General features: G+C 45.3%; 1 protein-coding gene across 2 annotated transcripts in view; it reads left to right on the top strand.

The window, feature by feature from the left end:
* The window catches only part of TRPC6 (transient receptor potential cation channel subfamily C member 6), an 82,881-nt gene that overhangs the window by 47,890 nt on the left and 16,649 nt on the right, over positions 1–18,342 (top strand). For both annotated transcript variants that reach the window (XM_081950363.1, XM_081950362.1), the window contains exons 4-5: positions 5,551–5,715; positions 11,705–11,921. In XM_081950363.1, the coding sequence (XP_081806489.1) occupies positions 5,551–5,715; positions 11,705–11,921 (382 nt within the window). The remainder of the gene's footprint in view (positions 1–5,550; positions 5,716–11,704; positions 11,922–18,342) is intronic.

The following is an 18,342-nucleotide window of genomic DNA, read 5'->3' as shown; positions in this document are numbered from 1 at the left end:
CCCTCCTATCGATCCCCCTGTAGCGGCTCTTACCTCCTCTTCTGTGCTCCCTCCTGACCTGTTGGAGGGGCTCAAGGCTGAGGACAAGAGAACCGAAACTGCTTGTCACAAGACCCATCAGGCAGCTGCATGGGCCATTAAGTCCTCCGCTTCAGCCTCCTTTTTCTCCAGGGCGGCTCTCCTGTGGCTGAGGCAGTTGTTGAGGAAGATACCTGCCAAGGACGTTAAAGTCAGGCAGGATATCAATAAAATCATGGCAGCCACAGAGTACACTGCTGATGCCACTCTGAATGCTGCTAAGTTTGCCTCGCGTGCCCTAGCGTCTAATGTTACTTCCAGACGCCTCCTGTGGCTTAGGCACTGGAATGTGGATATGCGCTCCAAATGGAAGCTTGTTACTGCCCCCTTTAAAGGGGACAAGCTGTTTGGTGAGGTCCTTGATCCAGTCCTTGTGGAAAACAAGGACAAAAAGAAAGTGATGCCATCAGTCACCAAAAAGCCTGATCGTAAAGGTCCTGGCTCTTACAGGAGGCAGGCCTTTCGGAACAATGAGCCCTCCACCAGCTCCGCCCCCTATCATCGGGCGTATCCCCAGCAGGGTGAGCGGTCTCAGGACCGTCAGTCCTTTCGAGACAGAGGTCGCCAGCAGCCCTTCTCCAAGCGGCCATTTCGGGGGGGCTCCGGCTCCCGACCCTTTAGGAGGTATAAATGACCATCACAGGTCAGCTCCCATAGGAGGGCGGTTGCAGTTGTTCCACGCCAAATGGGAGCAGACCACGTCGGACCAGTGGGTTCTTCAAACGGTCCGCATGGGTCTCACTTTAGAATTCTGGTCCCCCCCTCCCCGCCACTTCATCCGGTGTCCAGTTCCCTCAGGGTTAGTCAAAAGATCCCTCATGGAACAGGAGATAAGGCACCTCAAGGAGATCAGGGCCATAGAACCTGTCCCAGCAGGCCAGGAAGGAAGAGGGTTTTACTCCATCCTGTTTCTGGTCCCCAAAAACTCAGGAGGGTGGAGGGGGATATTAGATCTAAAGAGGTTCAATCACCACGTGACATATCACAGGTTCAAGACGCAGTCCCTCCAGTCCATCTTGGGGTGCATCAGGCCAGGCGATATACTAACGTCCATAGACCTCAAAGAGGCCTACCTCCACATCCCTATCCGCAAAGCCCACCGCAAGTTCCTGAGGTTCTCTTACGCGGGCCTCCATTACCAGTACCGGGCAATGCCATTCGGCCTGTCATCGGCGCCCAGGACATTCACAAAGGTTCTCGCAGCCGTGGCGGCTTTTCTACGGTCACGTCCGGTCAGACTCCACTGTTACCTAGACGATGTTCTCATTCTGTCATCATCGCATCAACAAGCTGTCAGCGACCTAGAACACACCATGCAGGCGCTCCGGGACCACAGGTTCACCATCAACCTGGAAAAAAGTCATCTCATTCCCACGACCAGACTGAAGCATCTAGGGGCCGTCATCGACACCACCTCGTGCACGGTATCCCTGTCCCCGGAAAGTGTGGCCAGCCTTCGGGAGATGGTCGTTCAGGTGCAGCAGTCACGTCTAGTCAAGGTGGTTCAGCTCTCACAGCTCCTTGGCAAGATGATCTCGTGCCTGTCAATCGTGCCTTGGGCGAGACTTCACTCCCGTCCCCTACAGTGGCTCCTGCTTCCATATCAAAGAACAAACGAAAGCAGCTCAACAAGACTGATTCCAGTTCCAGCAGAGGTACGTCGCTCTCTAAAGTGGTGGTTGTCTCCGGCCCTGTTAAAGGGGTCGCCATTCAAGGAGCCAGTCAGGCTCACCATCACAACGGATGCCAGCCTGTTTGGTTGGGGGGCCCACTGCCACAACCAGCTCGCACAGGGCAGGTGGTCCCCTTCCGAAGCCTCTCACAGCATCAACTGGCTGGAGCTGAGGGCAGTCAGGCTTGCGCTGAAGCGCTTCCAGAGCACCGTTCAGGGCCACCACGTGCGCATCATGACAGACAATGTCGCCACCAAGGCGCACATCAATCGACAGGGGGGAACGCGCTCCAGATCCCTGATGAAGGAGGCGGAGCTCTTGGGTCGATGGGCGGAGAGGTATCTCCTTTCTCTTCAGGCAGAGCACATCTCGGGCGTGAGCAACACTCAGGCGGACTGGCTGAGCAGATCCACAGTCGACCACTCGGAGTGGCGTCTACATCCGCTGCTGTTCCAGCAACTGTCCCAGAGGTTCGGCCTCCCGCTGGTGGACCTGTTCGCCACCGCGGCCAACGCGCATCTTCCGCGGTTCTTCACAAGGTTCCACGACCCGAGGGCGGAAGGAGTCAACGCGCTGCACGGCCCGTGGCCGAAAGGTCTGCTTTACGCTTTCCCCCCGCTACCTCTTCTTCCCAGAGTCATCAGGAAGATCCTAGCAGAGGAGGCGGAGGTGCTGCTGGTAGCACCGTACTGGCCCAGGAGAACCTGGTTTGCAGACTTGGTGAGTCTTTGGATCACACCACCGTGGCGGATTCCTCCACAGGACATCTCTCTCAGCCAGGGGGCCCTTCAACATCCAGAACCCCAGTGGCTGCAGCTGGCCGTCTGGCACTTAAGAGGGATCTCCTAAGCAGAGGCAAGTTGTCAGACAAGGTGATTGGCACCATCCAAGCGTCACGACGGCAGTCCACGACGCGCATCTACAACGCCACTTGGAAATCCTTCGCCAGCTGGTGCACGGCTCATGGTACGTCTGCGCCCCTTGCTTCGGTTCCTGTCATCCTGGACTTCCTGCAGGAAGGTTTGGACAAGGGCCTGGCTCCTAACACCCTGAGGCGCCAGGCGGCAGCCCTGTCAACCATCCTCTCAGTTGAGGGCTACGCATCTCTTGGCCGGAATCCGACCATCCGCAGTTTCCTCAGGGGAGCGACCAACCTGAGACCCCCAGTGGTCCACAGATACCCATCTTGGGATCTCAATGTAGTGTTGCGGTCCCTCATCAGGCCCCCGTTTGAGCCCATTAAGACGGCCAGTCTCAGACACCTCACATTCAAGAGGATTTTTCTGGTCGCTATCACGTCTGCTCGTCGCATATCGGAACTGGCTGCCTTGTCAGTCAGAGAGGACTTGTGTCTCATTCGTAACGACAGAGTAATCCTGAGGCTCGACCCTTCCTTCATTCCGAAGGTCAATTCCTGGTTTCATCGGGCGCAGGAGGTGGTCCTTCCGGATTTTTGTCCGCATCCTCGGCACCCGAGGGAAAAGCGCTGGCACATGCTGGATGTGCGCAGGACTATTCGCAGATACATCAAGCGCACGGCCAGTTTTCGGAAATCCGAATCTCTATTCATCTCCTTTCAACCAGCTTCTCAAGGCAAGAAGGTCTCTTCATCTACCATCGGCGGATGGCTGCGAGCCTGCATTGCGCTTGCCCACGTTTTACAGTCCGTTCCTGTGCCTCGTAATATCACAGCACATTCGACTAGAAGCGCCGCCACCACAGCTGCCTGGTCTACACAGGCACCGATTGAAGAGATCTGCTAGGCGGCCACCTGGACTTCTCTGTCTCCATTTGTCCGAAATTACAAACTGGACAGTTTTGCATCGGCGGAAGGGGCCTTTGGGAGGCGTGTTCTTCAGGGCATCCATACCAGCGGAGCGACCCTGATGGCTGAGCCTTCCCGCCCTAGTGATAGTTAGCTTGGGCATGTCCCTTCTTTGGACTCTCCAGAGCAGCGCCCTGGAAAATGACCATTGTCTTACCTGAAGGGTCCTTTTCAGGGCGCTGCAACGGAGAGTCCACCCCGCCCTGGGGTCTATTCTCCGCTGCTGTTTGTGAAGTCAAAGTGTTGTTTGTTGTTTCTGTTATTGTTGTTGGACTATTTTTGACTTGTTCCATATTAGACTTCCAGTTGAAGTTTCAGCGCGCAACTGTTCCACGTCTTCATTGAATAAATCTGAGGAGAGTCAGCACCAGAGGCGTGGCTTAAAGTTTCAATTCAGTTCTGGGCAGATTGGCTGTGTTTAACCCTTCTTTGGACTCTCCGTTGCAGCGCCCTGAAAAGGACCCTTCAGGTAAGACAATGGTCATTCAGTTCTGGTCGCCACGATGTAAAAAAGATGTGGAGACTCTAGAAAGAGTGCAGAGAAGAGCAACAAAGATGATTAGGGGACTGGAGGCTAAAACATATGAAGAACGGTTGCAGGAACTGGGTATGTCTAGTTTAATGAAAAGAAGGACTAGGGGAGACATGCTAGCAATGTTCCAATATCTCGGGGGTTGCCACAAAGAAGAGGGAGTCAAACTATTCTCCAAGGCACCTGAGGGCAGAACAAGAAGCAATGGGTGGAAACTAATCAAGGAGAGAAGCAACTTAGAACTGAGGAGAAATTTCCTGACAGTTAGAACAATGAATCAGTGGAACAGCTTGCCTCCAGAAGTTGTGAATGCCCCAACACTGGAAGTCTTTAAGAAGATGTTGGATAGCCATTTGTCTGAAACGGTATAGGGTTTCCTGCCTAGGCAGGGGGTTGGACTAGAAGGCCTCCAAGGTCCCTTCCAACTCTACTATTGTATTGTATTGTATTGTATTGTATTGTATCAGTTTCAAACAATTGAGCAGAAAACAATACCTAGATTAAGGGATCACCAAAGAGAAAACTCCCAACAACTCAAAGAGAACCAAGGATTCCATAGTTCAACCTTGAGCTAGAGATATTCTCTTCTGCTGGGACTTGCCAATTATATGCAGCCTCACAGTTACCAAGATCAGCTGCTCAAATTCAGGATAAATGTACTAAGATGGCACATATGTTGTTGTAATGTATATATTAGTATTTTAAATCTCCAGTATATTTAACAATGTATATTAACACCTCTAAAATTCAAAAACAAGCAAATTAAATCTCTCTTTAATTTTTTTTTAAAAAGCCCTCCATCTCTCCCTGCAGCCTCATAAAGATTGAACAATTGAGGTCCAACTTCATGTAAGCAGAGAAGTGAAAAGAGCATTAAAACTCTTTAATGCTCTTGGATACTAGCGATAGAGATCAAATATGGCTATTAAAAATCCAAAACATATTTTTCATTTTCAATGCCAAATTGCTTCTGTACTTCTTTTATGAGACGCTGTAATATTATAAAAGGAATGGTTCCTGCCATCAGATTCGTGTTGCAGAAATCCCAAAGATATTATTAAAGTAATATCTTAACAGGATACAGTAAAATATACCATTGACTTGACTCAGTCTAGCACATTTTATGCTCTTATTTGTAGTAGTCTTCACCTGGGGACATTTTTGGGAAGGAAAATCTTTTTAAAAGCAATATTGCTGAAAACTAAATTCAGGATTTCTTCTGTTCCTTTTGTTAAGTAATCAAAATTCTCTACTTTAGAAAAAACATAAGGCACATAAAGAGGTCCCTGCCCCACTTTAAGTTCCATGCTTCCTTTGCGACTGTCATGTGAAGATTACTTAGATATTTTTTTTGTTTTAATATTATTTTAGCATTCTACTTTTGAGGTGAGTGGCAGATTACGGCTAACGCTTCTTTGTGTTTTCTCTCTCTTTTTTTGCAGTTTGTTGCACATCCAAACTGCCAGCAGCAGCTTCTCTCAATCTGGTACGAGAATTTGTCGGGTTTACGGCAACAGACCATGGCAGTAAAGTTTTTAGTGGTTCTTGCTGTAGCTGTTGGATTGCCATTCCTTTCTATGGCCTATTGGATTGCTCCATGTAGTAAGGTACGAGTTGGTGCTCAGATGGGCCTGACTTTTTAATAGCTTTGGGGCTTGGTTTGCATGTAGATGATGTAATGGAATGTGTGAATGACCTTGGGGATGAAGGCAAGAGATGCTGCCTAGGAAACCATCAGAGAAGAGAAGCAGAAGCCCCCCTAGTGTCTCCAACAGCCAGAGAAAGAACCATAGCAAGGATTTGTCTTAATGGATTAGACTATTAAAAGTAGCAATGAGAAGTTTGTATCTTAAGACTTGTAAGGTTCTGTTAATGTAGTCTTATAATAAAGTAGAATTAGCTCATCTAGTTGATTTTCCTGTCTGATTTACTTGAGATTGTTGACTGATAGAGGCAGTTTTTTGACAGAGGCAGTTTTTTGGACCAGTATCAGTTGCAATAAAATGAATTACATGCATACCAAAACTGGGAAAGTGTAAGTTCTAGCAAAATGTTTGCAAGGGAAAAAAAAGAAAAGAAAGTCCAGTTGATTTTTGGAAAAACACCTTTGGTCTTGCTCTATGTTCCCTCTAAGGTGCGCGGCTGCGCGGCCGCGCACGGGGCAAGAAAACACCGCGCAGCACTTTTCAACTGCCGCGCAGTGATTTCTATTGCCACAGGCTCCGGGAGCTGGGGAGGTCCTTTGCAGGCAGCTAGAACTGGCTGCCCGCAAAGGACCTCCTTGGACTTCTTTTGATGAGCATGGGGCGACTGAGGGTAAAGCCCCCTCCGCCACCGGAATAACTGCTGCCACCTCCTCCTCCTCTAACAGCACTGCCGGATTTGCATCCCGGCGCTGCAGCTGAGGTGAAGCCAGCAAAGCTCCAGCCGGTATCCCCGCGCGTGGCAGCGGCGCCTCCCCCTCTGCTCGGAGCACCTGAGCTGAGCTCTGCGTTACCCCTGCCGCCTCCTCCGCCGTGCTTTTGAGGAGCCATGAGGCTGCAGGAGCCAGTAGGAAGGCGGGGGGGGGAGCAGGGGAAAAATGCCTCATGGCTTCTCAAAAGCACGGCGGAGGAGGAGGAGGGGGCAGGAGTAACGCGGGGCTGAGTTCAGGTCCTCCGAGCGGAGGGGGAGGCACCCCTGCCATGCGCGAGGATGCCGGCTGGAGCTTTGCCGGCTTCACCTCAGCCGCAGCACCGGGCAGCAAATGTGGTGGTACTGTTGGAGGAGGAGGAGGTGGCAGCAGTTATTCTGGTGGCGGCGGCGGTTCGTCGGCACCTTCAGCAGCAGCCCTGCCCATGATGAAGAAACCAAAGATGGAGCAGATCCATGCAGATGATGTCGCTGCAACGTGACTGGAGGAGGAATTCTGGGAGTTGTCTTGTAATTTGACAGCTTTAAGACTTGCACACTTCAAATGCCAGAGTTTCTGAGCCAACATGACTGGAGGAGGAATTCTGGGAGTTGAAGTCCACAAGTCTTAAAGCTGTCAGGTTTGAAGACCCCTGGGGTTTTTTCCTAAAGGGTTAGGGGTGCAAGGGTCTTGTAATTTGACAGCTTTAAGACTTGCATGCTTCAAATGCCAGAGTTCCTGAGCCAACATTTTGGTTGCTAAGCAGGAGCATTGTTAAGTGATACTGACATTATATAACACTTTTAATTAAGCGGGTACCTTGAAGAAACATAACTTTGAGTTTCAAATGATACTGATTTCGTTGTTGTCTTAGGTGACATCTGTGAAAAAAATTCAGGTGTTCAGGCATGAAAATGTGCCGCTCAAACACTATACTTTTCTGCTCACATTGAAAAAAAATTAGAGGGAACATTGGTCCTGCTTTGAGTTTGCATTCTTCCATTGTGATCAGAAGATTGCAGCAATCCACTTCCAAAATTAAAATATTTCAAATCTGAAACATTTTACTCATGCCTACTTTAAACCATGAACTTGTCGTACTTGAGCACATTAAGTGCATGTCAACAAAAGGACTTAACTTATAAACCCTCATTTTGATTGGAAGGGAGGGAAGGAGAAAGGAAGGAAGGAAGGGTTGAAAGACAATCTCTCTTAGATTGCTTAACATCAAACAGATATGTCATTTATATAAAGACTGCAGGCAAATTTGCTCATGCAGTGTATTACAATTGTGCTTAAACTAAAGATACAGAAGAGCAGGTCGTCAATATGATTACATTTTGATTGATCTTTATTATAAAATACAGATTATTAGGCACAAGGTTTCAGCCCAAGATTTTCCATGTGCAGTCCCTGTGCTTTGCTACTAGACCACTTGTGGTTATAAAAACTTCCATGCGTAAGTTCCAAATGAATAAAAATGAATGACATTTCCTATGCTGATAAAGTTTGTCAGGACAGAGGGAGAAGAAAGAGTTATTTGTCATACTAATGATGATTATCAAATGAGTGAACAGATGTAGACTATATAAAAAAGCAAGCTTTGGCATAAAACCTGCTTCCTGCAGTTTTCTTGGCAAGATCTCAGAAGTGGTCTGGAGGAGTGTGCCTAACTCCTGCTTACCAGCCTGGTGCCTTAACAATAACCACACTTTCTGTCTGTCTGTCTCTCTGCCTGTGCCTCTGTGTTTCCTATTTTAAAAAAAACCTTTACTTTAACCTAAATATTGTGTTTACTGAAGTATAGTGTCTTAGCTGGACAGAGCCATTTGCAACTTTATTTAGATGGTTGAAACTAATATTTGAACGTGGAATACATTTCTGCCATCAATCATCCCTTCTGTTAACTATAATTCCTCTCTTTAAGTATTGATCAGAAGACATATACACTTAATCCAATCTTTCATGTATTTGAACTGCTTGAAGAATAGTTTTTCAGCATTTTCCTAATTAATAGACATCCCAGGAGAATTTGGGACATATGTATATATAAGACAGAGCCGTGGTGGTGCAGTAGTTAGAATGTAGTACTACAGGCTACTTCTTCTGATCACCGGCTGCCAGCAGTTTGGCAGATCGAATCTCACCAGGCTCAAGTTTGACTCAGCCTTCCATCCGTCCGAGGATGGGTAAAATGAGGACCCAGATTATTGGGGGCATCAGGCTGATTCTGTAAACCGCTTAGAGAGGGCCCTAAAGCACTGTGATGGTATATAAGTGTAAGTGCTATTGCTATATATCCGTGATGGCAAACCTATGGCACGTGTGCCACAAGTGGCACGCGGAGCCATTTATCAGGGCACGCGAGGCGCTGGCCTGTCAGCTGGCCAGCGCGCGCTGGCCAGCTGAGTTCACCTTTTTAAAAGCTATTTTTCGCCTTCCCCAGGCTCCAGAGGCTTTATAGGAGCCTGGGGAGGGCGAAAAGAGCCTCCCCTGCCCCCCCGGAGGCTTCAGGGACCGTCCGAGGCTTCCCTGATGCCTTCGGAGCGCTTAAAACGACCCTCTGAGCAACCCAGAAGTAACTTCCGGTTTGCTCGGAGCGTGGTTTTAAGCGCTCCGAAGGCTTCAGGGACCGTCTGAGGCTTCCCTGATGCCTTCAGAGCGCTTAAAACGACCCTCCGAGCAACCCGGAAGTCACTTCCGGTTTGCTCGGAGGGTGGTTTTAAGCGCTCCGAAGGCTTCAGGAAAGCCTCTGGACAGTCCCTGAAGCCTCCGGAGGGCCTCCGGGGGGTCGGTGGAGGCTCTTTTCGCCCTCCCCAGGCTCCTATAAAGCCCCTGGAGCATGGGGAGGGCAAAAAAAAATGTAAAAATGGGGGGGTCGCGCGGTTTGCGCGCATGCGCACTGGGGGGTTGCGCGTTGCATCATGGGTGCAGCACATCCGCACTCGACCCCCCTGCGCTCCCCCCACTTGTGGCACGCAAGCCAAAAAAGGTTCGCCATCACTGCTATATATGAATATGTCTTATATGTGTACACACACACACGTACAAAGTGTTCTTGGTTGTGTCCATCTTTGACCATGAGATTTCAGTTCAGTCATGGATGGGATTATCCCAACTGGATTTCCCATTGTAAGATTTTCTTTATTAGCACTGCTTTAGAATGGAGATTTACTACAGTGGGTTAAAAATATGGGACTGTGGGTCAATTTCCTGTCTAAATTTGCCTTTTTAAAAAACCTGCATATTCATATTTTATGAGGCACTAAGGGGTGTAAATAAATGTAAATAAGGTACCACAACCCTCTCTTGGTTGTTTTAAACTGTGATGCATCGGCCTGTGTTAGATTATAATTCCCATAATCCCAGTTAAACAACTTCTCCCCACCCAACCCCATAGCTATGGTGGTTGGTAGAAGATGGACATTATAATCTAGCATATCCCCAAAATGTCATCTATTGATATTTACTACAGGTGATGCAAATTATTATTATTATTTATTTTTATTGCACAATGTTTCTTTACATGTCTCTATCATATTTAACAGATCTATGGCATTATTAAAACAAGTAGAATCAAATTAATCCTTCTCTAGCTATTTCGCCATTACCTTGTTTTACTTTGATAATTTTTCCATAGTGATGCTTCATTCCCCTGCTTTCGTTTTTCCTTCAAATTTATACAGATTTAAATACAGATACACAGTCAATTTAAAAGAATATAGCCAGGCTTTTTATAAAGTGCATTTTAATCATCAAAGTCTTTAACTGTCCTTTTGGAAGCTTTAACAAAAACTTTCTCAGATCATTAAGAAGAGTGATTAGGAACGGCGGCCATCTGGCCATGGAAGACAGCTGCCTATTTTTCTGAAGAAAGGCAAAACCTATTTTAGGAAGCCCTCTGAGCAAACATAAAACATACGAAATGCAGTGAGTCACGCTTTGGAATAAATGCACAGTGTTGCACTTAGTGTGACTTGTTGGTTTGGGAAAGTTATACATTAGTCCAACACACTGCTTGCATCCATCCATGAAGGATATACATGAGCAACATATTCACTGTGTACTTAGGAAATGTGATGATGACTTACATCTCTGATAGAATGTGCTCAGTAAATGTATTTAAGATGCTATAATCCGCTCTTGGTTGTTTTAGATCAAGGGTGTCAAACTCAATTTCATTGAGGGCCGCATCAGGATTGTGTTTGACTTTGGGGTGGGGTGGAGTGGGTGTGGCCAGGGTGGTTGTAGCCAGGGTGGGCATGGCCAGCTTGACATCACTCCTGTCGGAGGCGCCGATAGTGGCCCTAGCACTCAGCCAGCGAAAACAAACTCACGAGCTCCGTTTTCAGCTGCCAGAGCCTCCTGCAACCTTCTGCCAGTGAAAATGGAGCTCAGGAGCGCTCCGTTTTCACTGGCAGAAGCACAGTGTGGCAGAAGCATGGCAGGTTAGGGTTCGCTGTTTCCAGGGAGGCACCATGGGCCAGATCTAAGCACCTCCCAGGCTTGAGTTTGACAGCCCTGTTTTAGATCATGATCCATCTAGGTGCGTTTGAGTACAATTCCCATCTCCAGTTAAACAACTTCTCCCCATTCAACCCCACGGCTATGGTGATGGAAATTGTAATCTAGCATATACAAAAAATACCAAGTAGCAGTTGACGATGACCTCCAACCCTCCAAATACAGGTAGTCTCTAACTTACAGTGGTTTGTTTAGTTTAAAATTACAACAGCATTGGAAAAAGTGACTTATGATTGTTTTTCATACTTACGACCATTGCAACATTCCCCATGGTCACGTGATCAAAATTCAGATGGTTGCAACTGATTCAAACTTAGCACAGTTGCAATGTCCCACGGTCATGTGATCCCATGGGGCCATGTGACCTTCTGACAAACAGAAGTTAATGGGGGGACCAGATTCACTTAAAAACTATGTTACTAACTTGACAACTGCAATGGTTCACTTAACAATTATGGTAAGAAAGGTCATAAAATGGAGCAAAACTCACAACAAATGTCTCACTTAGCAACATAAACGTTAGGTTCAATTTTGGTCATAAGTCGAGGACTGCCTCTATGCTAAATTACATGAGGCTTAGCTCATAATTTTACTTGATGCGTTCACTGATTTCTGATACTTTCCCCAGTTTCCTCTAAATGTAATCTGAAAGAAGTTTTCTTTTTTGACTTGTCTTGCAGTTGGGTAGAATCATGCGTGGGCCCTTTATGAAATTTGTGGCACATGCGGCCTCTTTCACCATTTTCCTTGGGCTCCTGGTCATGAATGCAGCAGACAGATTTGATGGCATCAAACTAAAGCCCAACGAAACCATGACAGATAGTGCAAAACAGCTGTTTCGAATGAAGACATCTTGCTTCTCCTGGATGGAAATGCTGATCATCTCATGGGTAATAGGTAAAGATATTTCTTGAAGTTCTGTTTTGCAACAATAGCAGAGGCTACATATGTTTAAAGATTGTTGTGGCCCGCCAGTGGCCAGCAGAGCTGGCAGCAGATTCGGACAGTGAGGAGGTTGGGAAAGAACATGGGCCAGTCCTGGAGTCCGGGGAAGGCTCTGATGAGGGCTCTGTGTTGGAGGTAGAATGTCAGCGTTCCAAATACCATGCATGAAATCAATCAGAGACCAAGGCAGAATCATCCTTAAAGTTCTAATTTAATCATACAGGCATGTTGGCAACATACTGTGGAATTCCAACTCTGATCTTCTTCCTGGAATTCCACCCAGTTGAAAGTTCATGATCTATCCCCACACCCCATAATCCATCACATGTTCCAATCATCATCTTCAACGCTGGCATCTACACCCCTCTGCTTCCGGTCAGGTGTCGAGGTGCGGAGACAAAAGATGACCTTGAGCTTCTAGAAAAGAATGACAACAAAACATTCCACAATCCTACTCCTTTCTATTCCCCCCTCCCAACTACTACACTAATGAAACAGCATAGGAAAATATAAGAAAGTGTGGCAGGCCAAAGATCCTAAAAGGAACATAACTACAGGCCTGACACAGAGTGGGGGCCAGAGCCGTATGCCAGTTATCAGCTGTTATCAGAGTCAGACATTAGTGAGGCAGACAAACAACTGGAGCCTGTTCCCAGTGTGCGCATGTGCAGAGTTGCCAAATGAAGGGAACAACTAAAGAGCAGGGGTTGACTTGGGAGTAAGGCTAGACGATGAATGGCCCCTCCCAGAGGAAATAAAAGAGGAGTGAAAGGGGAGTGGAGTTTGCAGAAGACAATTAGTTTGCTAATCGGTTAGTGACTCTCTGAGACTCCTTGTCAAGTTCTGTAGATATAGGCCTGTCAGCTCCTTTGAAAGACTTTGCTGGCTGTGAATGAGCACAATTCACAGTAAATTAATAAAAGGTTTTTTTGCTGGGACAAGGAGTTTGCTTCATGCTCTTGGGAAGCTTAGGTCAGAACAAAGATGTTTTACAGGTAGTTCTCAGTTAAGCACAATCATTGGGACCAGAATTTCCATTCATCATCATCATCTTCTTCTTCTAACGATCCCATAATCCCTCGCGGGGTGAAGTCTGGGCAACTGATTGGAGCTAGCAGAGTGTTTACTGGCCGGATGCCCTTTCTGTTGCCAATGCGGAGTTTTGTTCGGCAGATGTATTTTCATGGTGTGCAGAGAGAGAAATATCTGCCTCTACCTAGGATTGAACTCACAGCCTCCTGAATGTGAGGTGAAAGCTCCACCTCTAGGCCACCACATCACTCTTGGGACCAGAATTTCCACTGCTAAGTGACATTTACAGGTGCAGTGCAAATGGCAGTTCTGGCAGTCCCCAGTTACCATAGTTAAGCAAGCATGGGTTGTTAAATGAGGACCTCATGTGATCAAGACTTCCCTCCAGCTTCCCCATTGATTTTTCTTGTGGGAAGCCAGCAGGGAAGGTCACATATCATAATTAGCTTGGATGGAAGGTTGACTCAGCCTTCCATCCTTCCGAGATTGGTAAAATGAGGTACCCAGATTGTTGGGGGGCAATAGGCTGATTCTGTAAACCGCTTAAGAGATTGCTGTAAAGGGGTGTGCTCACTTTTGTTGCTAGCAGTTTAGACATTAATGGCTGTGTGTTGCGTTATTTTGAGGGGACAGCACATTTACACTGTTATACGAGCTGCATACTCACTACTTTACATTGTAGCCAAGTGTCATTTCTTCAATGTTGTCACATGAAAATATATATTTAAATATTTACAAAATGTGAGGGGGTGTACTCACTTTTGTGATACATTGTAAGTCTAAACGCTATTGCTATTGACAATTAGAAACCCAGGCCAATGCCAAATGCCCTGGTCATCTTGTGACCCTTTGAGATGCTGTGCCAGCCAGGACTTTGAGGACCGGTCATAACTACCATTCATTCAGCACAATCACAAGTTTGAATGGTTGCTGCAGTATCACAACACTGAAATACAAACTAAAGGAATTTACAGTTATGTATTAAAGTCCCAAACGAGGAAAAAGACCAAGCATAGAATGCATTGCTTATTCATACGAGTACCATTTTTGGAGTCAGATTCATTAGAGCTGGACCAATTAAACTGATCTCAGTGTCCATATGTTATATATTCATCCCTGATAATACATTTCATAGTTGCATTAAAAAATAGCTTGCAGCTGAAATGCTATTAATTCCATTGCAATTTGCATTTCACAATCCTAGGAAGAAGAATTCAAGTTTTAATATACTTCCTGACCATCTGCTTATTGTATTTTAGCCATATGCTGTGAAAAACAAGGTCAAACATTATCGTGAAAGCACTACAGAACAATTAGTCTGTAGAATTAACAATATACATCAATTGAAAAAGACATTTCTGGCTGTAGTTTCTATGTAAATATAGATATTTTGTAGCAATGTTTTTAAAAAAGAATTTGTAGGTTGACATGACATTAATAAGTGTATGAAATACTGTTGGTGAATTCTAGAGAAAAGTTGTATGTAATACAAGAGAGAGTCAGCTTGATCTTCCAGATAACTACCGTAAGTACGATTCTTGAGAAATGAATATAATCATATTAAATATTAACAAATATTAAATGCTCCAACACTGGAAGTTTTTAAGAAGAGATTGGGTATCCATTTATCTGAAGTGGTGTAGAGTTTCCTCCCTAAGGTGAGGGATGGACTAGAAGACCTTCAAGGTCCTTCCAACTCTTGTTATTCTATTCTATTCTATGCTACGCTATAGTTTAGTTAGTTTATAGTTTATTTAATTTATAGACCGCCCCCTCTCCCCGTAGGGACTCGGGGCGGTGTACAGACCATTCATAATCAAAACAATAAACGCTATGCTATGCTACGCTACGCTACGCTACCCTACTCTACTCTATTCAATGTAATGAAAGTAAATAAATTTAAGACCTGAAGCGTAAATGAATTAGTGGGATTCCATGAAATTGTTTCTTTTACTTCATAATTAATATTTTTTCATATATAAAAAAGAGGAACATACACACTTTTATCCTAAAGTGCTCAAATGTGGCCTAAGCAAAGTTATTCATTAATGACCTCTGTTTTATCAGTCCTCTGTATGATTACGAAAAACGATGTAGCTGCTTTAAGGAGCTTGACTTGAATAACTCACACAACGCCTGAAAAAAAGTAGAGTTGCTTGAAGGAACAGCAGACAAGTTTTCTGCTTTGCTTGAGGTTTAAGGGCTTCTTCTGAATCGTATTCAAAGCATACATTGACCCATGAAATGACAAGTCTGTTATACAGTAATACGTATACACTCATTGAAAATGCCAGCTTGAACTCAAGGTACCAAATAACTGTACTTTAATGCTTCCTAGTGCAGAAAAATCTGAGACTTGGCTTGTCTGATCTGTTTTTTTCCTTGTTGACAATGCCTTTGTTTGCAGCAAATCATAATGGTTCCACAAGGAACGCAGTTCAAAACAATTCTACGTTAGATTAAATATTCAGGTCAAATAAATCTCAACTGTGCTGAAAAGAGAAAGTTTGTGACTTTTGTAATAAAATAGAGCTGACATCCAGGTCTTGATCTATTCAGTCTGTTCTTTGTCTCACCCACTTCCCTCCCTTCCCCCCCTTCCTTACATTGCAACTTAACTAATTTGACTGCTCTCAATTGACTCCAAGAAAAAATGTTTTATGGGTTCTCCATAGACAGCAGCAATCCCCTTGCTTTCTGCACAAACATTTGTACCTCCTTGCTTGCTAAAGCAGGTTTGTTTAGCTTTTGCTGGAGGGAGATGCATCCCACCATTAGGAAGTATTAGGAAGCCACACCATAAGGGCATAGAACAAAATAGGTTATAATAGGTAAATAATTGGTGAAGGAACACTTAGCTGTTTTGAATGAATCCCAGAGGGCTAAGGAACTGGTGGATGTGATCTTAGAACCTTTTACTGTTTTGTCAAATGCAGAAGAAGTATTGGAAGACTGGTGAAGAATGAATATTTTTTCTTACTTTCAAACTAGGAAAAGTGGACTCAGTGAGCTATAGGCCAGTGATGGTGAACCTATGGCATAAGTGCGGCATGCAGAGCCCTCTCTGCGGGCACACTAGTCATCGCCCCAGCCCAGCTCCATTGCATTTGCATGCATGCCTCCTGCCAGCCAGCTGGTCTTTGGGTCTCTGCTGTGCATGCGTGGGAAGTGGGGTGCATGCAGGGGATGCATACGTGCATGCTCGGGGATGGAGCATATATGCAGGGGGGCACTCACATTGCATTTTGGGGGCCTTATGTGGCATCTCCGTGCCCCATTTTGCTTTCCAGGTTGGTGCAGGAGGCCTTCCAGGCCCAAAACAGGGCACGGGGGTGCCACACGAGGCCCCAAAATGCAATGAAAATGCCCCCCTGTGCATGCACGCAACAACAAAAAGGTTAGCCATCCCTGCTATAGGCTGATCAATCTCATACCACTACCAGACAAATCCTAGAAAAATCTAATCAAGCACCACAGATACTTAGAATGAAATAAGGATATTGCTAGAAGCCAGTATAGGTTTGTTAAAAATATAAACCTGAATTTACTGCTTTTGGGGGTGGGTTGGTTGTTGTTGTTTTGCTGGAGGAGACCCCTAATACTTCAGAAGACAGACATGAGACTTAAAAGAATCTTGATAGAATAAACCATTGGGCCCTTTACATCTAAATTCAAACCAGTCATGAAAAAAATGTAGCGTTCATATAGGAAAAATGGGATGCCCAGCTGACAACATAGATGACATTTGTCTCAAGAATGGTACTTGTGAGAAGGTTTATAGGTCATCTGGTAGAACATAAGTTATCATGACCCAGAATTGTGCTGCAGTTGTCAAAAGAATTAATGCAGTCTTGGGTTGCCCCTTGACGCTTTTCCAAAAGGCGTCTGGACTTTCTTGATTTTTTTCCCTTAAAAATGTTTAGCTTGTTACCCAAGAAGCTTCTTCAGTTCATTGAAGTTCATTTCATTGAACTGAAGAAGCTTCTTGAATGAGAAACGGAATGTTTTCATAGGAGAAAGAAACCAAGAAAGTCCAGTTGCTTTTTGGAAAAATACCTTTGGGACAATTGTGACCTGGATGATTGAGAATGTCATTAGCAGCCTTGAGTTGCATCAACAGAGGTAGAATGGTGACATAAGGGGAAATGATAGTTCTGCTCCATGCTGGTCAGATTATCCCTGTGTCCAGTTCTGATCACTACAATTTAAGCAAGAACTGGAACTTAAGGAACTGAAAAGAATGCAGAGAAAATCCAATTAACATGGTGATGATTCCATGAAAAGTGAACAAGAATTTAGATATGCTACAGATCCCCCAAAAAGTAAGAGATATTCCTTCTTAGCAAAAAAAATATGTAATAATGGGGTCTGGTTCAGATGGCTTTTTCCAGAAAGCATGCTGATTTTTTGGGAGGGCAACAGAATTAGAATTCACACACCAGCGTAAGCAGAGGCTTTTGCTAAAAAACATAGTGCTCTTTTAGGTGAAATGGGGGATGTCACACAAGAAACAAGGGAGGGAGGGGCTGAGGCTCAGCCGGTGGATGGGAGAGAGGATGCAACAGCTAGAAGACTCAGATCACAAAAGTGATTTGGAATACTATTGCAATTGTTGCTACAATGTATTTTTATGGAAGTGATACAAAACAAATGATTGAAACATACTGATGATTTTGTGTCAAATTTTAAACTGCTAATACTTAGGTAAATGCTGATATTTTTCTATCATTGTTTGGAAGTTGCAAGACCTGGGGGGGGGCTCCTCCTCCCCGCATGATGTAGCTGTCAAAATGTTTTATACCCTATAACCCTTTCCCCCTGAAATCTTTTTAAAAACCAATAAAAATTTGAATAACAAGAATTTAGATATGCTTGACTTAAAGAAGAGAAGATTAAGGAGAGAGATAATAACAGCGGTCAGATCCTTGAAGGTCTGTCACAGACTGCAGGTATTTATTCTCCATAGCTCCCAGAGATTAACTGGGCATGGAGACTTTACAGAGGGAGAACCAGACCTGAAATAAGAAGAAATTTTCTGACTGTGAGAACGATAGATACTCCTCACTTAATGACCATTCAATGACCATTCAAAGCCACTGAACATATGGTACTTAGTCCTCAAAGTTATGGCCACTGCAGTATCCCCACGGTTGTGTGATCAAAATTTGGGTGCTTGTCAGCTAGTCTGCATTTACAAGTACAGCTCATGCTTCAGCTACCCCTCCCACCTGCCTACCTGCCCCCATCTCTGTTCTTTTAACCATTGTGCACCGTGTTGTTGTGGCCCGCCGGTGGCCAACGGAGTTGCAGCAGAGTCGGGCAGTGAGGAGTTTGGGGAGGA

This window comes from Natrix helvetica, assembly GCF_964273705.1.
Source record: "Natrix helvetica genome assembly, chromosome: 4".
NCBI lineage: Eukaryota > Metazoa > Chordata > Lepidosauria > Squamata > Natricidae > Natrix > Natrix helvetica.
The sequence above is the reverse complement of the archived record's forward strand: the minus strand, read 5'-3'. Positions and strand labels throughout refer to the sequence as shown.